The sequence below is a fragment of the Planococcus citri genome, chromosome 5 (assembly GCF_950023065.1).
Source record: "Planococcus citri chromosome 5, ihPlaCitr1.1, whole genome shotgun sequence".
Classification (NCBI taxonomy): Eukaryota; Metazoa; Arthropoda; class Insecta; order Hemiptera; family Pseudococcidae; genus Planococcus; species Planococcus citri.
The window spans coordinates 33,785,151-33,809,075 of record NC_088681.1 but is presented as its reverse complement, the minus strand read 5'-3'; the positions used below and the strand labels follow the sequence as shown (position 1 = coordinate 33,809,075).

At 35.5% G+C, this 23,925-nt stretch overlaps 1 protein-coding gene and 1 long non-coding RNA gene across 2 annotated transcripts; both read right to left on the bottom strand.

Annotated features, from left to right (window-relative positions):
* Window positions 1–2,959: 2,959 nt before the first annotated feature.
* Window positions 2,960–4,355, bottom strand: LOC135846743 (uncharacterized). The gene is made up of 2 exons (XR_010559011.1): window positions 3,964–4,355; window positions 2,960–3,168 (listed from the first exon to the last, which is right to left on the bottom strand). It is a non-coding gene; the product is annotated as an uncharacterized LOC135846743 (long non-coding RNA).
* A 3,223-nt stretch (window positions 4,356–7,578) lies between these two features.
* TwdlT (TweedleT) lies at window positions 7,579–12,564 on the bottom strand. The gene is made up of 2 exons (XM_065366011.1): window positions 12,410–12,564; window positions 7,579–9,085 (listed from the first exon to the last, which is right to left on the bottom strand). Exons 1-2 carry the CDS (start codon window positions 12,422–12,424, stop codon window positions 8,126–8,128), a joined length of 975 nt encoding a protein of 324 aa, XP_065222083.1. The 5' UTR covers window positions 12,425–12,564; the 3' UTR covers window positions 7,579–8,125.
* Between the last annotated feature and the right edge of the window lie 11,361 nt (window positions 12,565–23,925).

The window sequence follows — 23,925 nt, the reverse complement described above, 5'->3', positions numbered from 1 at the left end:
AAAAAAAAACGCAAATTCTTGCTTTTTGGGAAAAATCCTAATTTTTTCGCCTCAAATTGTCAAGGCTCTTTCTCTTGCTAAAAATTGTCATGGTCTCGATATTTTGCCGGAAATTGCAAGAATATTCATACAAACTACATTACTTGACTAACAGTTTGGAAACCCTAGGAAAAGTAGAATAGAAAAGTATATTGATAGCGGCATTCTTTGTTACGCTAGCGATGCATAATTTTTATGCACTTGCGTTAATTATCTCATTTGCGCTTCCGATTTGTTTTTTTTTTCAATTCAATGTGAGGTTGCGATGTATGCCCGGAAAACTACGAGTTTACTTAAAAAAGTGCCTAAAATCAAAAAAATTCCTTAGTTTTTTTCACGAAACAATGCGGATGTTGCTACGAACTTTTGAAGTAGGGCAAAAACGGCGATTTTCGCAATTTTGACAGTCTCTCCTCACCACAAAAACTACTCGAATTTAAAAAACTCGCTCTGTTTTTTGTTTTTGGGTCTAAATTATCAATTGAGCCCATTTTCAACCCGAACTCAAAAAAAAAGATCAAAATTGTGGCCTAGGTAGTATTATTCAATACAGGACTTGAAAAAATTTTAAAAACCAGCAAATGGAACTCAAATTTTAACCAAAGAGTGTGTGTTCGATAAGTGACCGATCGGTCATTCCACGTCAATTGGACCAAGAAGTGGTAGGTGGGTTCGGCGATTTTTTTGAAATTTTTCCTGCGGAAAGGCCTTCCGAAGGGATGATCAATGGCGCAAATCGCAGCCCTCTAGCTCATTTTTAACGGCAGCCAGGGGGTGTCAAAGTTTTCAGTGAACCTAAAATATCATCCATTTCAGCAGTGGATTGCTCGATAGCCGCGATACCTACAAAAATGGAACTTTTCCCCAAAGTTAGAGGTTTTGAAAGGCTTTTTGGTGATATCATAAAAATCAGTGTTGCCACTTTTTTTCGTACAAAAAATTCGCTCAAAAAGTTTCAAAACGTAATTTTCATATCGTTCTAACGCTCAAAAATCCTGAAAAAAATATATTATGGACAACTGTTCATGCTGAACAACATATTAAAAAATTGGGATGGTAACTTGTAACAAAGCCGATTTAAAAAAATTTAAACTTTGCGAAAAAATGCGATTTTTTGATTTAAAACATGAAAAAAAGTTTTGATTGGTAAAGTTGTCCCATTTGACCCCTATTTTCACGTATCTGTTGAAAAAGTTGAAAAAACCCCTTTCACTCAATATAATAAACTCATCACAAAAAAATCAAAATTTGAAAAAATTCAATTTTCAATTTCAAACATCAAAAAAAGTTTAAATTTATTCCGTTGTCTTATTTTGACCACTTTCTGACGTATTTCATGAAAAAGTTGATAAAAATCTCACTCACGGCAAAAAAAATGAAATTTGCTTTTTTTTGAATTTTTTTGAATTTTGATTTTTTGTGATGAGTTAATTTCACCGAGTGAAGGGGTTTTTTCAACTTTTTCAACGGATACGTGAAAATAAGGGTCAAATGGGTCAACTTTACCGATCAAAACTTGTTTTCATGTTTTAAATCAAAAAATCGCATTTTTTCGCAAAGTTTAAATTTTTTTAAATCGGCTTTGTTACAAGTTACCATCCCAATTTTTTAATATGTTGTTCAGCATGAACAGTTGTCCATAATATATTTTTTTCAGGATTTTTGAGCGTTAGAACGATATGAAAATTACGTTTTGAAACTTTTTGAGCGAATTTTTTGTACGAAAAAAAGTGGCAACACTGATTTTTATGATATCACCAAAAAGCCTTTCAAAACCTCTAACTTTGAGGAAAAGTTCCATTTTTGTAGGTATCGCGGTTATCGAGCAATCCACTGCTGAAATGGATGATAGTTTAGGTTCACTGAAAACTTTGACACCCCCTGGCTGCCGTTAAAAATGAGCTAGAGGGCTGCGATTTGCGCCATTGATCATCCCTTCGGAAGGTCTTTCCGCAGGAAAAATTTCAAAAAAATCGCCGAACCCACCTACTACTTCTTGGTCTAATTGACGTGGAATGACCCCGATTTATATGAGGTAAGTACGTATCCTAATCGGCAAAAAAAAATTTGAACGGGTCGCAGCTAAATCGAAAGAGCTTGCAAAAATTGGCGCGTACCCTATTTTAGACCACCCGAATTGAATTCAGTATAGCAGGTTTTTGAAAGCCATGAAATTTTGCGCAATCCTTATAATTTTCTCCAATGAACTTGAAAAGCTAAAATTTACTGCACCCTAATTTCAACATGCTGAGTCGATTGGAGGTGGTTTAAAGTCATTCTGGAGCTTTCAACTAAATTTTGGTCAAGTATTCTAGATTTTCAAGAGGAGACATTAAAACCTATCCAAATCAACATTTAGCAAATGTATTTATGTGACTGGTGCTTGTTAGTGATTCACTCGACCAATTACACACAATTTTTCCAAAATCATTTTTCTGATATTTCGGAACTGCAGTCCTACTTATTTCGCTTACGATTTCATAAATGAAAATTTGAAAAGTTTTCTGTTCTGAATTCGCAAATTCGTAAAATATTGAAAAAGCGAAATATGTACTACTTAACTAGGTATACGTAAGCTGAAAACTTGGATGTGGGAATTTTTTATCTCTCGCACTTTCGATGTAACGTATTAGAATTAAAAGTAAGGATAGCACTCCAGGAAGTTATTTTGTTATAAATATTTACTTATTCTCTTTCTAATTGACTTATAAAATGTGTAATTTTTTGATTGCGAAAAAAATGTCAACATTGAAATAGGAAAACAAAAATGTGAATATTCCTGGACATTTCAAGAAATTTGTCGAGATATAATGGTTCGTTCGTCCTGTTTTTTTCTAGATATGTATTATAAAACCTACAGAATTACCTACCGTATTTCTTTGAGCTTTTACAATTTCTTGGAAATGTATTATTTCAAAAAGCCATTTAAGATGCTGAATTTATTTTATTATGGTGTGCGAATAAGAACTAGATACCCAAGTACGCGTACATTAAACCTTAAACTAAATAAACGTGAATTCCGGTAAATTGATAAATTTGGTGACCATTGTGGTTTGAATAAGTATGCTTAATTTGATTGATTCTGCAACATGATTTCCTCGAACACGAACTGATATTCATTTTCCGACACTGTGAAGAATAAAAGGATGAGTGCTTGATACAAACTAAGGTGATTCTTCTTTTAAAGTATCGCTTTTTTTAAAAATGCTCCTGCGCCTAAGTAATGTTGTTGGCTTCTATCAGGAACTACCTTATTCCTTATTTTTTAATTTACGTTACTGTATGATGCATTCTGCTGTACCTCGCAGTGTTGAAATCTGTGCTAAAAGATACGAGTGATGCCAATACATATTTTGGCAATAATTTCAGCACAATAATTCCAATCATAAAAAACCAGATATGTGTAACTATGCACTATGCAGGCTAAAGGGGGTTTTTTCTTTTAAAACAATATATTTTTAGAGCAGTTTTAACACAGAACTCAAAAATAGATGAAATTTTTACATCTCATTGTTTGATTTTTCAATTGTGCAAGAGGAGGAGAGTTCTAAACTGTGAGGCCAACATTTCCTAAAGTATCAAAAGTGTTTAAAAAAAGTACACATATTCAGTAGAATTCTGATGCATGGATTTAGAATTTTTCATTACGTTTTTTTTTTTACTTACTTTCAACTTTGGGAGCTTTTCGGCAACACGTAATTATTTTTAGTTCGGGTCTTCATCGGGAGCTGAAGTTTTCAAGAATGTTTTTTTTTTTTTTATATACAAAAGTCAACAATTTTAGAGGGTAGGTATGAATAAAAAAAGAAATCGTCGAAGAAATATTCTCATGCGCAAGTATAAAAGAGGACCATTCTAATAATAATAACCAAGTATGTCTAGTTCAAGAAAAAAAGGGTGCTTGAGTGAATAAAAATTTCTTACGCTCCTCCATGTCCTCCTCCTCCGACTCCTCCTCCTGTTCCTATCCTGCTGCTTCCAAATTGAGCTTCAGCAAACACAGCAAACTGACAAACAGCGAGCACCGTCATAACTGCAATGTTCATTAAATAACCGAACGCCATTTCTCTTTTTTTTGATTTTCCAAGATCCAAATGCTTCTGTAAAATGTACTTGCGTAGTTGGAATTGCGAATGATTTCCACCATTCATTTACGGAGTATTTATACAGTTCTGTGCAATACCGACAAATACTACAAAATGTCACATTTTGAAAAATTTATTGCTCTGATATGTCTCAATTTGAAACATGAATATTCGCATAATTTGTGCTAGTTCAAAGAATCGAATTTCAATTGCGCCGCAAATGATTTACAATCGATGTTCTTAACTACCCATAATTACCTACTTATTAATGTTTCAGCGTTTCATTTTGAATAAGTACTTACTTTTTTTGGTAGCAGTTTTTATTCAATTTTTACAAGTGCTCTGTGCGCAACCTAGAAATAGTCTGCAAGCCTTCAATTTTGACTCGGCTAGAATTTCGCTTAATGAAAGTGTATGTCACCTGTTCTTCAAAACTGATTTTTTTTTATAGTCGTCGAAAAATTGATTAATCGATGTTTGTAAAATTTCTAAAAATAGTGGAAACGTCTCGTTGGTGGAGAATATTCGTATTAGTTTTTTTACAAAATGAGTAAAAAATGAACAGTCTAAAAAATTAGGTATAGGTATGGCTTTCTTGATATTTGATCTGTAATGAGTACCTCTTGAAACATGGGCTAGGACTTCGTAGTCCAAACCCAGAAGAGCGGGAAAAAAGTTACCCTGTATATCTTTACAGTTTGGACTTCTCGAGCCATTATAAAAGCTGTAAAATGCAACTAGCGAATAATATGGTTTATTCCAGATGGGAAATGTGTACCAAGTAGGTATATTGTATACTTTTAATTGGCTATTTCCGCGTTTCGCTGTTTTGAGTATAGCAATTCAAACAGCTGAAAAACATTTGCAACGGGGTATTTAACCTGGTAGTTTGACATTTGCGCGAGTAAAAATAAACAATGTTTCACTTTCACTGAACCATATACACTACAGTTATGAACGAAAGTATTTTTCAAAACGATGCGCCGATTACATTCTTGTGGATGATAAAAAGCACGAAAGAGTATGCGGGATACGGTATCTGTGTGGTTAAGTAACACCTATAGTGTCGATTTTAAGAGCGCTTAAGTTTTTTACCTATTCATTACACCAGATCCTCGAGAGCTTCGACTGCGCCACCATTTTTTTACTTTTTCGAACCCACGTACATGGGTGAAAAATTAAAATACCGATAATACAATGCCATTAGAACGGTAAATTTTGTTATTTCACAAAAATATAATACGTCGTTTAACGAGTTTTGTCTGGAGTACCCGAACACAATGCCACAGTCGATTGTAATTTTCACCTTGCAACTTCATTAGCATGAAAGTAAACCGAACATTCGGAATGTCTGATCTATAACCATACTCGCTTAAGTTGGTATGATTTTTTTTTTTGTGTATTCCACCAACAACATCTCTTATACAATATATTCACAAAAACGACAGATACAGACAGCTCTGGTAGCAGGTAGTATGTTCTTTCAAACGATTGTTCGCTAGGTGCTTTTTCACAATTATTGCATTAATTTTAGTTGTGTAATTTTTACTTATGCATTTCGTTTGAAAATGTCATCTTGATTTCGTTATTATTGAAAAAAAAAAACGATTCGGTGCAACAGACGCAGGTTATCTCGTTTGGTTTTAAAAATATGCACCTATATTTTTAAACCGGCTTTGCGAATCTTTTCAAGCCAGTTTTGCATAAATAATGTTAATTTCTGGCAAATTAACGTTTGAAGAACGATTTGTGATCAGAATGGACGATTTTTAGGTGGTCGAATAAGTCTTTTGAATTTTTATAAAACTTTAAAATGAAAAAAAAACCGGTTTTGAGGGTGATTTTTCAAATCGCTCTGAAAGGACCAAAAAGGAACGTTAGGTCGTGCCAGGTCGAAAAGAAATTTTCGACCAATTTGCAAATTCCAGAAAAAGTGAGAAAATAAAATTTTCAAAATAGTCAAGAAGGTGCTCAATAAACACGACCAAAGTGTTATGAATGCTAAAATTAATTTGATCAAAGATTGAAGTTCATTTTTTAGCCATTTCAAACGATTTGAAAATTTTTGGAGAAAATTAAAAAATTACTGGGGGCCCCAGAATGTTTAAAAACTAGTACGAGTACTTAGTTGTTGATATGGTGAGTTGAATTTGAAGAATAATTTCACATTTTTGGTTCACTTTGATCAAAAAATTTCCATTTCATAAAAGAAGCTTTAAAATCACCCTTCCAACAGCTTTTTAAAAAATTTTTAAGTTTTAAAAATTCACCAAAAATTTAAAAATCAACTATTGCTCCTGAAATTTGGGTTACGGGGTTTTTAGGACATACTTTTACAATCTAGCTTGTTTTTGTTCAAATCGTAGAGCGTGAGTTTGATTTTCTTCTTGAAAATTTCGTATGTTCAATGTTACGGCAGAGTGCACAACTTATCGATAGATTTTTTTCAAAATTTGGAAATGTGAGTGATGAAAATTTCTTTATGGATAAAAAATTCATTTCTGTGCATGTTTGAATGCAATCATTCCTCATCGTTATCAACGTCACCATGTCATATTATTTCAAACTAGAAAGTTCTTTCAATAGAGTGCACAACTTATTCATTGGCAAGTTGAGGAATTTTTATTTCCAGCTATAAGAAGTATATATATTATATTTCTGTAGGATCAAAATGGGGAATATTTTCTGGAGCGATTTCTGTGCCTTGAAAAGCCTAATCTGATTTTACACCTATTTTCCAATTTTTTTTCATTTTACCAACTAGGTACTCTAATTATCAATCAAAATGAACGAACTTTGAACTAGAATCTTAAAATTCATTTTCAAATAATCTCATTTGTCAACTGAATGACGTAATGCCTCTTTGAAAAAGTTTCAAAACGCTTAGTGTTGATTTTAGTTCGAAAAATTGCCACTCTTTAGTTAAATTTCGATCGGTAGGTGAATAGGTGGATAGGTGGGTCGATTAAAGACGAGAAATTAAGGTTCGTTTGAACGAATTCAAAATACCAACAATAAGGAATAATTTTAGAATCGCCCAAACAAGCTTATTATTTTTTTCATGAAATTTTTTAAAGTAACCACGAATATTAAGAAAACTCGACTGAAAAGAAATAAGTGAAGGAAAAATACGCCCAAAAAACAAAAGAAAATCGAATCGTTGAAAATGATACGTGCCTTTGAAAATGGTAATGGAAATACAGATAGAGAAACGTAGTTCGCTCGAGCTATAAATCTCATATTTAGTTAGTTTTCTTTTGTCTGGAGGTTGGAAGGTTGAAAGTAAATAAAAATTGTCACTTTTCATTTCCCACCACGAATCGAGACCTCGCTAAAAGTCCAAAGCTTTGTCCTTTTATTAATAGCGATTCGTGGTACAAGTGAATTGTGTGGTCAAAGTCTTCTTAATATTTTACTTTTTATCTTTTGTATAGAGAAAATAAATTGAAAAAAATAAAAACAAACTTTTATTAATGTTAAAAGAAAGAAAGGAAATAAGGTACAGAGAAATATACAAAAAAAAAAAGAAGAGAAAACACATTCAAGATAAAATTCCGCTACGACAGTTAATCTTCTTAATATTAATTTACAACATAAAACCTACACAATTATCGTAATTTGAGTTTTAATGTAAAATTAAATGCCAACGAGAAATATTTACAAGTCTTTTCACGGTACCTTAAACAGAAGGTACGTTAATGAAGGCGTCGTCGTCGTCGTCGTCGTTTTAATTTGAGGAACAATTTACAAGAGGGCTTGATGAATTACGAGTAGATACGCGACGATAGCAATGATACAATTTACATTTCCAAGATACGCCCTCATAATGGTAATAATTTCTACACACGGCCTCTCGCTTCTTAGATATTATTTCGTGGTATCTTTCTTTCTCGCGTGTAAATACAAAAATACAATACATTATAAGTATCAAAAATGGCAGCCATAAATTACATAGTTTTTTCAAGTCTATGAAATGCTTTTGTCGAAGGACGAGTAAGTATCTAGTACGAGCCAGCTCCGCCACTTGGGGCACCATAGCTGGAAGAAGGACCGCCGGAACTTGGAGCACCGTAGCTGGAAGACAACGAGCTGGAGCCACTTGGAGCTCCGTAAGAGGAAGAAATACCGCCGCTACCGCCATGCGAACCGAGATCAGATCCGATACCGGAAGATGAGTGAGAACCTCCGAAACCGCCATCGAGACCGCCACCAATACCGCCACCGAGACCGCCTCCGAGACCGCCAGCGCTGAAACCAGAGTCTGCGTAACCTCCGGCACCTTTTTGAGTCTTGTAACGGATGAAGTATACTTCTGGTTTGGATGGAGTGGTTGGAGCTGGAGTTGGGATGGTGATTTGTGGTTGGTCTTCGGGTCTTTTAACCAAAACGTAGATGAGGGTTTTCTCAGAGTCTTGTTGGATTTGTGGCAGAACTGGAACGGTGGGCGTTGGTGGAGTTGGGGCTTTGATGAAGACGATTTTGTAGTGTTTTTGTGGTGGTGGTGGTGGAGCGTAGTGTTGAGTTGGTTGATGACTTTCTGGTTCTGGGGGTGGGACATGGACGTAGATGTGTTTCTGGACTACTGGGGCTTGCGAAGCGTATCCGCCCGATGAGTATCCACCACCGAACGATGATCCGGAGTAAAGGCCGCTGGATCCGCTCGAGTAGCTGCTGCCACCGGAGAATCCACCGCTGGAGTATCCTCCGCTCGAGTGACCTCCGAAACTGCTGGCCAATTCGCTTCCTAGACTAGATCCGACGTAGCTTCCACCGTGGGAGCCTCCGCTGCTGTAACCTCCACTGCTGTATCCGCCGCTGCTGCCGGAGAAACCTCCGCTCGAGTAGCCACCGCTGCCATGTCCTCCTCCAAAGGACGGGGCGCCGTAGCTTGAGGATGGAGAGAAAGATGAGTAGCCAGCGTCTGCGACGACGCTACTCACAATTGCGAGTGCTGATATCACCTGTAAAGAAAGAAAAATTCTGTCATTAGTAAACATCCCAACGAGAAACAATTGTTATCTGAAACGGTATCCAAAAATTTCATCGTTCGTTGTTCCTACATACTATAAACCGAGTCGAGTTTTCGAATATAAGATGGCACTCGATAAGTTCGTCGCAGCAATTAAAAATATATTAAAAATCACGATTAAAACACCAAAAAAACACGTAGGCAGGCTTTAACTACGCGATGTACGGTGTACCTCTACCTACGATGCCTATACGGTGTTTATTTTCATGCTCGTGTCGTTAAAATACATAAACCCAATTTTCCATTCGCACATGTGCGATTATCAAAGAGCATTATTTTCATTCATAGCGTAACTGATACGCATCCTAAACAAATGCTTACGTAATTCATAAGCTTTACCTATAAGTACCTAAGACACGTTGCATTGTAGGTAAGAATCTTTTTCTCATGAACACCGATGCAGGAAATATATACCTAACATCATATTTCTTCGTTCCATTAAACGTGGGAGAAATTTGCAAAATATTATTTTTTCGTCAACTAATGAGCTCGAACTATTCGTATATATCTTCCTTATCAACTAGGAAAGAAGACGTGAGACCTGAGACTGGCACTGTTGTTTTATTATTCTGATGAAGACAAAGAGAGTAGATAATTGATAACAGTGTAATTTTATTGTTGACTGTTGAGTTTATCGACACTTTTTTCTGAAGGAAAATGTAATTTGGATTATCTAATTGTTGTCGTTTTTTTTTTTTTTTTTTTTTATTTGCAGAAATGAATCTGATTTACCTAATGTGCATTTACATCGAAATTGAGGTACTTTCCAAATGGACTGGAAGTTGAAAAAAGAAAAGAAAATATTCCAGGTGAGTCGGTTCTTAAAATTTTCTTTCAATGAATGAGTGAAGGACGGATTACGTAATTATTGAAACGATTTTTGAATAATTTGGTCTTCTGGAAAATTTATCGTCTTTTCATCAGTGATAGGTAGGTACATTTTTATCCTATTCCATCTCCAACTCTCCGTCTTCCTCCTCCATGAAATTAGGTAATCATTTGCCAAAACTAAACTGTCCTAATTAATTAGAAGAAATCTCCATATTCTAATAGCAGTGGCGCAGACAAAACTTTCCCTAGGGGAGAGCAAAACAAAATTTTTGGAAATACAAAAGTCAAAATTTGAAATGATTTTCCGAAAATTGTTCATACCAAGTATACAGTCGAGTGCCCATTTTATAAAATTGAAAATAAAATCACTAGTCGAACAATGTGAGAGTAAAAATTTCATATTTCATGTCAAATTTTCATCCTCAAGAGCAAAAATAATCCACTCTTTGCTCAATAATTTCAAAAATTGTTTAAAAATTCGACTTCGAATGGTGCTTTGTGCTTGACTTGAAAACTGAAGTTGTAAATTTTGGAAGGTGATCCTACCTTGCTCTGCTACCAAATGTGAAAATTTGTTTGCAAAGCAAAACTCCATATTGAAGAAATTGGAGGTAATTTAACAAATTTTCAATATTGAAATTTTTTAATCCCATTAGGATTTTTGGGTAAAGATTAAGCTATCAAACTGCCCACAAAATAATAAGAACTTTGGTTCTATTGGGAGATGATTCAGCCATGCTCCATTACCAAATGTAAAAATTTGGATGAAAGTTTCCAAATAATTGAATTTTAAAATTTTATTACGAGTTGAATACTGTTTTACAAATTACCCAAAATGGAAAGTTGCTGAATGTTAACTCAAAACTTCGAAGATTACGTTAGAACAAAAGTAAATATAATTTATAAATAAATCTAAAATTTTATGAATCACTGCTTCACCAAAATACACTTGGAAATTTAAACAAATGCTAAATTTCAAAATCCATTTTCAAACTTGAAGTGTAATAAAAATATCAATTCTTTGTTAAATTTTTCAATAAACAAAAAAAAATGTAAATTGAGAGTATTGTGATGAAATTATGAAAATTTTTGAGGGTTTCTGAGTCATGAAAAGAGCTTGAAGAAATTTCTACAAACATGAATCATTTTTTGGATTTGTATTTGATTAAAATTTGGATAGAAATTGCTAATAAATTGTGGGAAATCTTAAAGTTCAAGTTCATAAGTTTAATTTAAAGATCCCTGTTTCTTTTTCGGATATATTTTGCCTTTCTTTCCCTTCTGATCTTCTTTGAAAGCTTTACATCATGCAGTGTTCCAACAATTAAGCAAAAAAAGCTAAACAAACTACCCTTTTCTTCAGCCCTCCGTCAAAATTCACAAATTTGCTGTTAAAGATACTTATCTGACCAGGTTGAGTTGTAAGTATTTGCTGTTATTGTTAAAATTTTAAATTCACCATCACGGGAATGGTACCTATTTTAAACTATTCTTTTCAATTTTCATCTTGAAATAAATCAGAATACTAAAGTTCCTCCAGGAATTCAAAAAAACGACATTTTGAAAACGCCGAATATTCAGTAAGGGTATTTTGGGGAGTAAAATATTCAGTGAGAGTGAGAAATACTCGTAAATGAGCATTACCAGCTCGTTTAGAATTTTTTTTCAGGTTGAATAGTTATAATAATTGTTGGATATTTTGGGGGTAAATTGTTTTAAAATTTTACAAATTTAATTTTTTTTCTGCTACTTAGAAAATAATTCAAAGATTCATCTCTGTACAAACTCTTGAGAAGCCAAACTATAAAATTTAAAAAAATGAACAATTTTTGTTGATTTTCAAATTTAAAATCAATTTTTGTATTTATTATACCAATAATTAGTTAACTTGGCATCTTTTTTTGTTAAAGTAAAAAATTATGAAATGACATTTTTATAAAATCTAACAGCTTAAACTGTTATACATAGTATGTAATGTATATTTAGTGTTCCAAAAAAAATGAGCTCTTGCGAAAAATTCTCCAAAATTTATTCGCAAATTGGAATATTTTTAAACTGATGGCACTGAATTTTTGAAATAGGTGTCAATTTTCAAAATGATATTTCAAGTGAAATATTTGCTATTGCCTACAACTTGAAAAATATAAACTGAAAAAAAACCAAACCAGAAAAAGAAACAAATAAAATTCTCAAACTTGTTAGTACAAAACAATCGATCAATCCACACATCGGTCAACAACGAGAAAAAAAATCGAACCACTTGGCAACTTCGTATCAAAAATAAATTCGACACAATGCAACAAAAAAAAACTTCAAAATTTTCGTAAAATAAAATCCACAATTCACGAACGAACAAACGAACGGAGTATCATAGTAAAAAAATAACATATAAAAAAGTTCAATAAATTCACATCAATTCGCTCACCGAAAATACAACCATTTTGCGTTAAAAAAGGTATTAGTTAAATGTGAACACAAACACGTGATATGTAAAATTAAAACTTAAGAATTAATATTACGTGCGTGTGCTGAGTAAACAAGACTAATTTACTCGAGTATAACTTTCGGTTTTAAATAATGTCTGGTTCCCTCTTTTTTTTGCATTACGCCTGGACAGGTTGCAATGAGGGGGCACATTCACTGTTACTGCACAAGGTACCCCAATGACCTGTTATTGCTCTGAAAGGTCCTCCTCGTCTCGCCAGTGAAAGGTTCCGTTTACATGTAGCAAATAATTCACAGCCGTGTATTCGGTTTTATAATTTATGCGTAAAACTGATTTTACGAAATATGCGGAAAATGTTATTCGATCGCGTTATAATTAAATTTTTTTTCGAGGATGGGTCTTTTTAGTGTGATTTTCGTATTGTTTTGGTTAGATGTATTTGATTCATCTTACGATTGCGTGTCAAGGTATAATAGAATGTTGCGAACGTGAAACCGTAAAAATTCACTGGTGAACTTGATTCGCGGTGTATTTGAGCGAGGATATCGTTATGTAATATGAAAAATGGACCGAAATTCGTACATATACTCGTACTCGTCTACCTACTCTACTCTAGTACATTGTATGGTAAATGGGATACTTACTTATGCATAATAAAAAATTATGTATTTTTTTCCCATTTCATTTTTTATCACTTTGTATTGATTTATGCATCTTTGTTGCATAAATATTGAAAAATCATTTTCGCATTTATTAGTTTTCTATAAGAAAAATTGCTATTTGGATTCACCTCGATAGATAGGTAGTTGAAATATTGGTCTCTACTCGATCCACCTCTATAACCGGTTCACTGGTGTTATAAAAGGTGAAAAATTTGTCAAATTATAGTCATCTAGGTATAATTAATAACGGCCACGCGTCTGTATTCATTCTATTTATCCCATAGAAGGAAATATTAATGACAAAATGTGTAAAATATTATGAGTTGGTGATTTCATAATTCATATTTGAGTGAGTTGCTGAATTGAAACTTGAAAGGAATTCTTTTGAGATCGATGTGTCTAATTAGAGTTAGAAAGACATAAATGTTGTTCTACATTGAAATGTTTTTTGAAAAGATGTTCATTGTTGAGGTTGGGGGAAGGGGAAAGAATTTTCTCGAGGGTTTCCTGACCTGAAAAATCGAGGTTTTGCATTTGTTGGTGGGGGGGGGGGGGGTTGAAAAAAACCAAAATGTAGCTGACTTCGTTTGTATTGAAGTATGAAATGTTGCATTCGAGATATCGAAATAAATTTTCTTGATTAATCTTTGCACCCTGCATCTATAGGTACATTTCACTTTTAAAAAATTTTGTATTCACGAAACCTTCATTCTTTGAGCACAGCTTCGAAGTAATTGCTTAATGTAACGAAATAATTACATATAATGTATCTATCGTACACTACAGCTAAACCAAAGCTCTTACCAAAACACAATGCCCGAAATTTATTCGTACAATGTGTAACTTGATACGACAAATTTCAAAATTTCTCGTGATACTACATTATATTGTATTGATTTTGTACCTAAAATTTTAATTCAAAATTATGAAATGATTGCCTTGGGTTGGTACACTAATTAAAACGTAATTCTACGTTTCAAGTACCACGGTTATTTGACATTAGATCATGAAACGTTGAATAATTTTTATCTTTTTGGTACATATTGCATTCACGTCGAAGGCGGATTTTGATGCAGACTTGAGATAGGTATCGAAGGTGCGACTATCGAATTTCTTATTGAATCATTTAATTAATTGGGTTTAAATTGGTATGCGAGAAATATTTTTGCAATAAATTAGAAAATGATGAGATAAGGAGAATGTAGTTTGCAATGCACGAGAAGGTTAGACAGCTTCTAAGTATTTTCACAAACGAATTATTTATGAAATTAATTTTTAAATTTTTCTGTAGGTACCGAATTTAGAGATAGGTTAGAGGGAATTATGAGCTACAAGCAAAATTACCCGCCCTTCGGGCGGAAAATAGAATTGAATACGTTCAAAAAACTCAGCTTTTTATTCCCCTGGAGCCCAAAAAATGGTCATTTTGAAAATTCTGTCTTATGAGAATTATATTCTTAAATGTTTTCAAAATTTTTTGACTACAACAACGACCATGAAATCTGCATTTTGGAAGATTCTGATGACTTCTGACACGGAGAGGTCACAGAATAAGTCATCGTTACCGCAACTGCTTCACTCAAAAGTGCTATATTTCCACTTTTAACGCCCCCCTCCTCTCATATGCTTAAAAAATTTTATTGTAAGTCGGCCTTGAGGTGTACTACAATACGTCATCACATTCCTGAGCCCCCTCCACCAAAGTTGTTAATAATCTTGGATACGTTTTGCCGTGCTTGTTTCTTTTGAATCAATTTGGGCTCATTTTTTCAAAAGGAGAGAGTAGACAAATTTCAAATTATGGAAATGTTTTTGGACTGAGCGATTTAATAAAAAGTAGGGTGATTATTGAATCATACCTATTTGATACACTTTTTCTAATCAATAGTCGAAGTTTTTTTTTGTTTTTACTGCACTATGTAATATTATTGGGTAAATGACTAAATAAAGAGAGCAATGAAGCAACGTCATTTTTCTTTTATATCCCAGTCAAGGGAAAAATTATTATTAAAAAAAAAAAAAAAAAAAAAAATGAAAAAAAAAATAGAAATATATGAAATTTTTTTCTTTGCGCCAAGGCTTATACATATCTACACCAATTAATAATGTTCAACAATGTAGAAAAATTACTTATAAACAGTCTCAAAAATGAATAAAAAGTGAGCAGCATTTTTGCTTTTGAAAAATTCATGTGAATTGGCAGCTTTTTGAGCAATAAAATTTTGGAGCAATAGCTGAAACATATTTTGTGAACTAGAAAATTTGAAATTTTATTGAATAAATCAAATTTTACAAAATTAACTAACAATACAATAAAATTTGAAATAGGGTTAGTTAATTTTTGGTTGAAATGTCGAAGAAATATGTTGGAAAATATTTCAGAATGAAATGGAATTAGATTGAACGTGATGGAAAAGGTTGGCTCCCTTTTAAGTTAGAAAGCTGATTTTTAAAAAATCGAAAGATCCCAACTATTACCTAACTATCTACGAATATAGATAGGTATATTTTCCTGGAAAAATATAACGAAGGACCAATTTTGATTTTAATAGCCCCAAATTTGAAAAAGATGGTCCCAAAATCAAAATGAAAAAACGTTTTGAGGAAATATTTTTTTTGTTCTAAATTTCATTCCAACTTAAAATCCAAAATTTGAACCAATTTGGAACCCTAGGGGCCAAGATATGGCAGAAAAAACACAAAAACCAAATTTTGGAATTTTTGACCGCTACCTCCTCCCATCCCCAAGTTCTGTGAATTTATATTTCGCCCTCATTCAAGTTAAAAAACTGATTTTTTTAAAAATCGAAAGATCCCAACTATTACCTACCTAACTATCTACGAGTTATATTTTCTTGGAAAAATATAACGAAGGACCAATTTTGATTTTGTCGTCGTCGTCGTCGTTTCCTTATAAGCGGTAGGCCTATTGGCCTGTCTGCTGCGGTGTGGAACCTGTTGAGGATGAGCCTGAGGTATCCGTGAGTTTCCTCCTTGGTCTCCCTCTGCTTCTCTTCCCCGTTGGTGTATATTGGAGGACCTGTTTTGGTGATCTTGTTTCCTCCATCCTTTTGACATGATTTCTCCAATCTTTCCTATACTGTTTTATCTTCTTCATGACTGGCTTCACTCCGAGATCTGCTGTTATTTTCTCGGATGGGACTCTGTCTCTGAGAGTCACCCCTGCCGTTCTCCTCATGAACTTCATCTCTGCTGCCGTTATTCTTCTTTTATCAGATTTCTTCAGTGCCCATACCTCGCTTCCATACGTCATCATTGGTATTGCTAGGGTATTGTACACCTTCAATCTTGTTTCTTTTCGCACCTTACTGCTTCTTAGGGTCCTATTTATCAGTCCTGTGACTCTCAGGAACTTTGCAATCTTTCCACCAACATCTACTTCTCCCTGGTATGATATCGTGTTTCCCAGGTATTTGAAATTATTGACCTGTTCAATGATTTTTCCATTTATTACAATCTTGCTTCTTACTGGCTCCTTTCCTTTGAAGGCCATTGTTTTTGTTTTCTCTGAAGATATTCTCATATCATACTTTTCTGATGTCTTTGTTAAATTATACATTGATCTCTGTAGGTCATCTTCTGTTTCGGCTAGTACTGCTTGATCATCTGCGAATAATACTGTTGATATTTCTTGCCTTCTGTCTGTCTTGATTCCTTTTGGCTTCATTTTCTGCCATTCTTTTACCATGTGGTCCATGTACATGTTGAATAAAACACAAGACAGTGGGCATCCCTGGCGAACTCCTCTGTTTATTTCTGCTTGTTCTGAGAGTCTATTTCCAATTCTTACTCTTATTCTAGTGTTCTTATATATGCTGTTTATCACCTTTCGCATTTTATATGTTACCTTTTCATCTTTTAGGACTTCAAACAGTTTTTTTCTATTAACCCTATCATATGCTTTTTCCAGGTCTATAAAGCACATGTGTGTTTCTAGGTTGTATTCGATCCTTTTTTCCATCAGTAGTTTTACTGTATAACTTGCGTCAGTGCATGATCTTCCTTTTCTAAATCCGTTTTGACTTTCTGACAGCTTTTCTTCTGCATGCTCTGCCAGTCGTTTTGCCAGTATTTTCGCATATATCTTGTAGCAGGTGTTGAGTAGACTTATTCCTCGGTAGTTTTTCAGGTGTGACATATCGCCTTTCTTGAAGAGTGGTATTACAATTGCTGTTTTGAAATCTTCAGGTACCTTTTCTTCTTGGTACATCCTATTTAGGAATTCCAGAAGTCTTCTTTTAAATTCACCACTTGCATATTTGTACAATTCTGTTGGTATGCCATCTTCTCCTGGAGCTTTTGCATTTTTTGCCGTTCTCAAAGCTTCTTGTAGCTCTTTAATTGAAATTCTGTCTTCTGTTTCTCCAATTTCATCTTCTATCTTTGTATCTTGTGCATTTTTATCACTCCAGAGTTCTTCAAAATATTCCTTTGCGTCATTGATTTTAATCTTTGGCAAACCCACTCTTTCGTTAAAATTTGTGTCAATTCTTCTTATGATTTTGTACACCTTTGGCCGTAACTTGTATGTGTCATGCTCCAGGAATGTGATGAAATTTTCCCAGCTCTCTCTCTGTAATTTCCTGGACTTTCTCTTGACTTTTGCCGACTGTTTTCGATATTCTTCACCATCGACCTCGCTTTTTGTGCTCATGAATTTTCTGAATGCCTGTCTTTTCTTTTGTATGAGTTCTTGGATTTCGTTGTCCCAATTCTTTATTCGCTTTGCCCCAATTCTGCAAGGAACCATTCCTAAGCTTTCTTTTGCCGCTTTTGTCACAATGGATTTGATATTTTTCCATTCTTCTTCTATGTCCTGGCTTGTTGGTATCTCTTGACTAATGATGTTCATCCGTCTTTGGTACAGCCATTGGTTGGTTGGGTCATCCAGGGCTCTTGTGTTGATCTTCTTTTCATTCTTTCTGGCTGGTATTCTTGTTGTTTCCATTCTCATTACTCCTTGAACAAAATGATGGTCAGTGCCTATTTCTAGGCCTCTGTATGTTCTTACATCCAAGAATTTCTTTGCGGCATTTTCATTGGCTATAAAATGGTCGATCATTGAGCTTTGTCCTCTTGTATTGCTCCATGTCATCTTGTGATCTTTCTTGTGTTGGTAGAATGTATTCATGATTCTTAGTCTGTTGAAAGTGCAAAAATCTATCAGTCTCTTCCCATTTGTATTCATTCCTTCTGTTCCATACATACCAGTTACTGTCTTTACACGCTTATCTCCTACCTGAGCATTCAAGTCTCCTGCTATTACCAATTTATCTTCTGGGTTTACTGCTTGTACTGCCCTCTGTAGTTGCTTGTAGAACTCTTCGCTTTGTTCCTCTCTTCCCTCTTCTGGTGCATATACTCCGATTATTGTAAGAAAGTCTTTTTTCAATCTCATCCTTGCTGATACAATTCTTTCATGCCATATGTTGTATGAGTCGATGTTTTCGCGGTGTTTATTATGTATGTGTAACATCACTCCGCCTGCAGCTCTTGTTTTCTTGTCGACTCCACTGTAGATAACGATGTAATTTCCAGATTCGATTGTTCCACTTCCTTTCTTCTTAGTTTCAGACATCACGGCAAAGTCTATTGATTTTAATAATCCCAAATTCGAGAAAGAGGATCCCAAAATCAGAATTAAAAAAATTTTGAGAGAATGTTTTTTTGTTCTAAATTTTATTCCAACTTCAAATCCGAAATTTGAACCAATTTGGAACCATAGAGGCCAAGATATGGCAGAAAAAACACAAAAACCAAATTTTTGGAATTTTTGACCTCTGCCTCCCCCCTCCCCCATTAAAAAACTGAAATACAAGCATAAAAATTCAAAAAAATTATGAAAATGACCTAGTTTGTTGTTTATTACTTATTAGTGTGTTATCAATCTAATACAAAGGCTTTTTGAATTTGAAAATTATTGGCCTGTTTCTTCGAACTGAGCTCTCTGATCTTTCTTCCCGTCATCGATGGCATTGAAAATGGTCAAAGTACCAAAACATCGAAAATGACGTATGGCATGTCATTTGTTAGGTTATCGTAGACATTGAGATGGAATATTGTTTGAATTAGATTGGGTACATCTCTCAGAATCTCTTCAGCCTTCCAGGTCGCTGAGCTCGAGTTCATTTTTTGGATTTTTTTTTGAGAACTCCTGAACTTGACGAAAATGAATTGCGAGCTTTTTTAATGGCATAAATGCGATGATATGCAAGTTCAAAAGACATCGTCGAGAGACCTTCTAAATCATTTTCCCTCTTAATCGGAACGTTTCAAAAAATTTTAATTTAAATTTTGAGCTCTTGCAAGTGTGGAGAGGGTTTGAAATCTTTCGCCATAAAATTCCGGAAAAACATTGAAAACGATCCATCTTAGTTTGTTCCCGGAATTTTATTCGTTTCGTTTTTTTGTATTCTACGCGTGTAAAAAAATTTCCACTTCAGTTAGGTAAGCCCCAAAATTGTTATATACCAACAATACCGACCTTATATTTTTTTTCCAAATTGATACATATAATGATAGAAGTTTGTACCGGTAGGGGATGCGCCCGCAGCTTCCACCTAGAGGGAAGTTGTGTTCCTGTCGGAGTGGCAGCACTGCTTACGAGTAGTGCACTCTGTCGAAGTAGTTCGAGACGCGCCACTCTGAGCTTTGAGCTTTGAAAGCTCGTTAGGTATATTTTCACTGGTGCTAGCGTAAGGTAGCAAGTTCAGAGCTTCCGCTTGTAGTCGATACTACAAGTGTATTTTATTCAATAATGTGTAGTGTGTTTTATTATAATTCTTCGCGTGTGTTATACCAGAGAAGTGAATAAAACATTACGAACATTTAGCGGTCTTATGATCATTTATGAGGTGTCTCAACATCACTGCAATTTGATATCTTTCGCAAGGATATCGGGCAAGTTTAGGTTCCCTGGGCTTACTATATGCACGCCGGTCTTGCGGAGGTCTCCCTCAAAGTAAAGACCTCCCTAACCACCACATATTTGGCGCCCAAGCGTGGTTCTCTAACCCAGGGCTTTTCAAAATTGCATTTATTGCAATATTTAGGCGCAAGCAGAGACGTTTTAGTCGAAAACGAGGCACACCGCGTGTTCTCAGGCCTAGCCTACAATTGCGCTCGTAAGACGCAAATTGCAATTTATTGCATTGGAAACTAGTTTTCCATTTGAGGTTTCACCTCACAGAGACGATTCGAAGAAATCGCGAATTTTTTTTATCGTTTATTCGGAAAAATTTCGGTCCAATTTGGTCAACGAGGCGACCAACCAGTCAACCAGGCGACTGCAACAATCAACCAACGGTCAACTTGGCGACCGCAACGTTCATCAGAACAGGTACGTGAGTTTTTATTCTCGAAAAAATCGCGAAAAAGTGTCGAAAATCGCGTAATAAATAGAGCTTTCATACCAAGTTCGACAAGCTTTGGTTTGGAAAAACCGAGCACAGTTGAACAAGCTTGACACAAAAGCTCAAGGTCAAGCGCCGAACGTTGTAAAAGCTTGTACCACGTACCTGAAACAGAGAAGTTACAAAGTTCGATAATGGCTACGAATAATTTGGAATATTTATCGGATGAATTTCTTGAATTATTACCTGAACGGATGCGACGACTATATGAGATGACGGCTGAAAATAATTCTCCAAATCCTGGAATTGACAATTCGCGACGATCCAGTTTTCCATCGATCAACTTGGATACACGTGTGACACAATTGCGACCTGAAATCAGAGAATATGACAGTGACGGCGTAAATCAGAGATGTGTAAATGAAAATCAGAGATGTTTAAATGAAAATCAGAATAACGGTAAAAAGCAGCTGAGACGTTCGACCAGAAATGCTGCGAAAGATGCTGATTTTCGACGCCGAGAACAATTAGGAATTCAAAAAACACCTAAATCGAAGCCACCTAAAATTAGAGATCAAAAATTATTGCGCAGCTTGCACGAGAACATTTTGGATCAGAGAAGGGAATGGCGGAGTGCTGAAATTCGGATCGATTCCCAGGAATATCAGGAAGCACTCGAAGATGGTGATTTGGATTTTTTAAAAACTGACTTAGACGAAATAGATGCGAATGGTGCCGACGAAGCTATAGCTGGAAGCAGTGCACTGATGTCAGGATTCGAAAATCCTGATGCATCGATAAACCAAATTGAACTGGAGTATGAACTCGAAGATGAAATAAACCGATCAGAGAGATGTTTAAAAAATATTGCTGAATCCAAAATGGCCCAAATTTGCAGTTTTGATCCTGTGAATTTTGAGAAGAAAATTGATTTGAAAATTGAGAAAAAGCCTGATGAGCAATATCCAGCACCATTATCTCAGGACGAGTTAATTTTTCGAAAATGGGCCTATGCTGCATCTGATAATCACGATAAAAATGAAGACACCATTAGTAGTCGAGTAGTTGACTCTGAAAAGGCGATTTCAAGAACCAGAGAGGATGTAGGTCACTTATATCTAGAGCTACGTGCTCAAATGGCCAGAATGAAATCAGATCTCAAAAAAGATCACGAGAAGAGGATCAATGACCTAAGATCAGAGATGAGAACAACCTTCAGAGCCTACAGGGAAACTACTGATCGAGTACTCACCTCTCACGTGCTCATTATAAACAAAATGAAAGAGAGAAATATGTACATGAGTAATTTAATGCATCAGATTCAAATGCAGTACTTAGAAGATCAAGAAAATATGCAGATCGAAAGAGCCGAGTATTTATCATGGAAAGATCACGTTGACGGTTTCATAGCAGAGCTTCATGATCCAGAAGAACCACCCTACCAGCCCCCTGTTGTGCCGACAGTTGTGCACAACGTAAACAGTAGCAATGCCGATAACACTGCCAGTCGCAGCAGTGTAAATCCAGGCAAAGGCGCAGATCTTTTCCGAGGAAGGAGAGGATCTAGAGATCGATCAAGGTCCCCCGCCCCCTACAGGGGCAACACCGATAACGACAGCCGCAGTAACGAGAGATGTGGCAACAATGGTAGCAGTAACAATAGCTATCGAACGCATGATAACAGACCTAATCGCGATAGATCATCGTCAAGAGAATCACGATCAAACAGAGATGATAGAAACAACGATCGAGACCATCGAAATGATCGAGATAGCAGAGATTACCGAAACAACGATCGAGATAACAGAGATAATAGAAACAACGATCGAGGCAGCCGTGATCGACGAGACAGCAGAAATGATCGAGATAACAGAGATGATCGAAATAGCGATCGAAGCAGTGATTATAACAACAACAATCGTAACAGCTTCGACGGCAGCAGTAATAGCAGTAACTATAATCGCGACAACAGAGATGATCGACGAGATGATCGACGCGATGATCGAGCGAATGATCGACACGGAAACGACGACGATCAAGAAGTGCAGATTGATCCTAGATGGATTCAGGCTGAACGTGAGCAGCAAAACAACCCCCCAGAACGTAAACTGAATTATAGAATCAGATTTGGGAATTCAAATTTCAACATAAGACCAGACAGATTGCGTGAATTTGGGGTAAGATATTCGGAAGATAATAAGTACCAAGTTTACAACTTCTTGCACCGATTTGAAAGACGTATGCAGCCATACCAAGTATCCCAAAGCCAGTATTGCGATGCCCTAATGGTCCTGATTGATGATAAGCTGATTCATATGGCACCTTGGAAAGATTTGCAAGAAAATAATACTGATTATTACCAATTGAGAAAAGATTTCATCGATTGTGCTTGGGGTCCTCAGAGACAAAATGAGGCTAGAAATCACTTCAGAAATATGCCAGTGTGCAAAACATCTTCGACCACACAATGCTCAGAATTGATGATATGGCTGAAAGTGCTCAAAACAACGAATTCACCATTCGAGGATATCATTATGATGATATACAACAAAATGACACCCAGTCTCAGACCACGTTTTACTGAGATTGAATTGCAAGATATCAACATTTTCGAGAAAAGACTGAATGGAATGACTCGTGTTGAAGAGTTTGCTCAGAGACCACCTGAACCAGAAAGGCCTGCTACTCAGACTCGAAATGTGCAACAAAGGTCAGAGAATCGCCGATCCAGTTTTGGCGGCACTGATAGGCGTTCCAATTCACAAACAGTGCGGAATAATATCAATGAAAACAAAGGCGAGCGCACAACTGACAAGTATAAAAAGCATACCTACGATAAAAACAAAAGTCAGACCAAATCAGAGACTGCCAAAACTTACCAAAAAGACAGAAAAGATGAGTCTAAGTATAAAAAACCGAAGGAAAAGACACATGGTGTTAATCAAATAAATAAGGAAGAAACACCATCGGAAAATGAAAGCTCAGAGGAGCAACAATCCCCCCCTACCTCACCTGAGGGATCAATTGATTCAGCAGGATTGCCGTCGGGAAACGAGTAGCTGACGCGTGCAAATTAGCACAAGTGGAGCAATTCCATGAGCTACCACAAGAAGAGTTTGAACTCATCGGAGATTCACTCGCCGTATTCTTAGCAAATATAATACCACGACGAAGGCCTGAAATAACTCAGCCTTATCTCAAAGAACAGATCAATATCAGCGATCTGAAAACAGCCATCAGAGCAGCCACCTTTACGAAGAAAAAAGCCATCCTATCACTGGCTCAATATGAACTGAACTACTCAGACATGGCTTCGAGTGTTGTGAAAAATTATGCGAAGCAGATTATGGAGAATTTAAAGCAGAAAGGATTCGAGAAAATTATTTTACTGTTTCCACTGGTAAAGCCAAAAACTTCTGCAAGTAATCCAGTATCAATGGACAAGTATTTTGCCTACAGA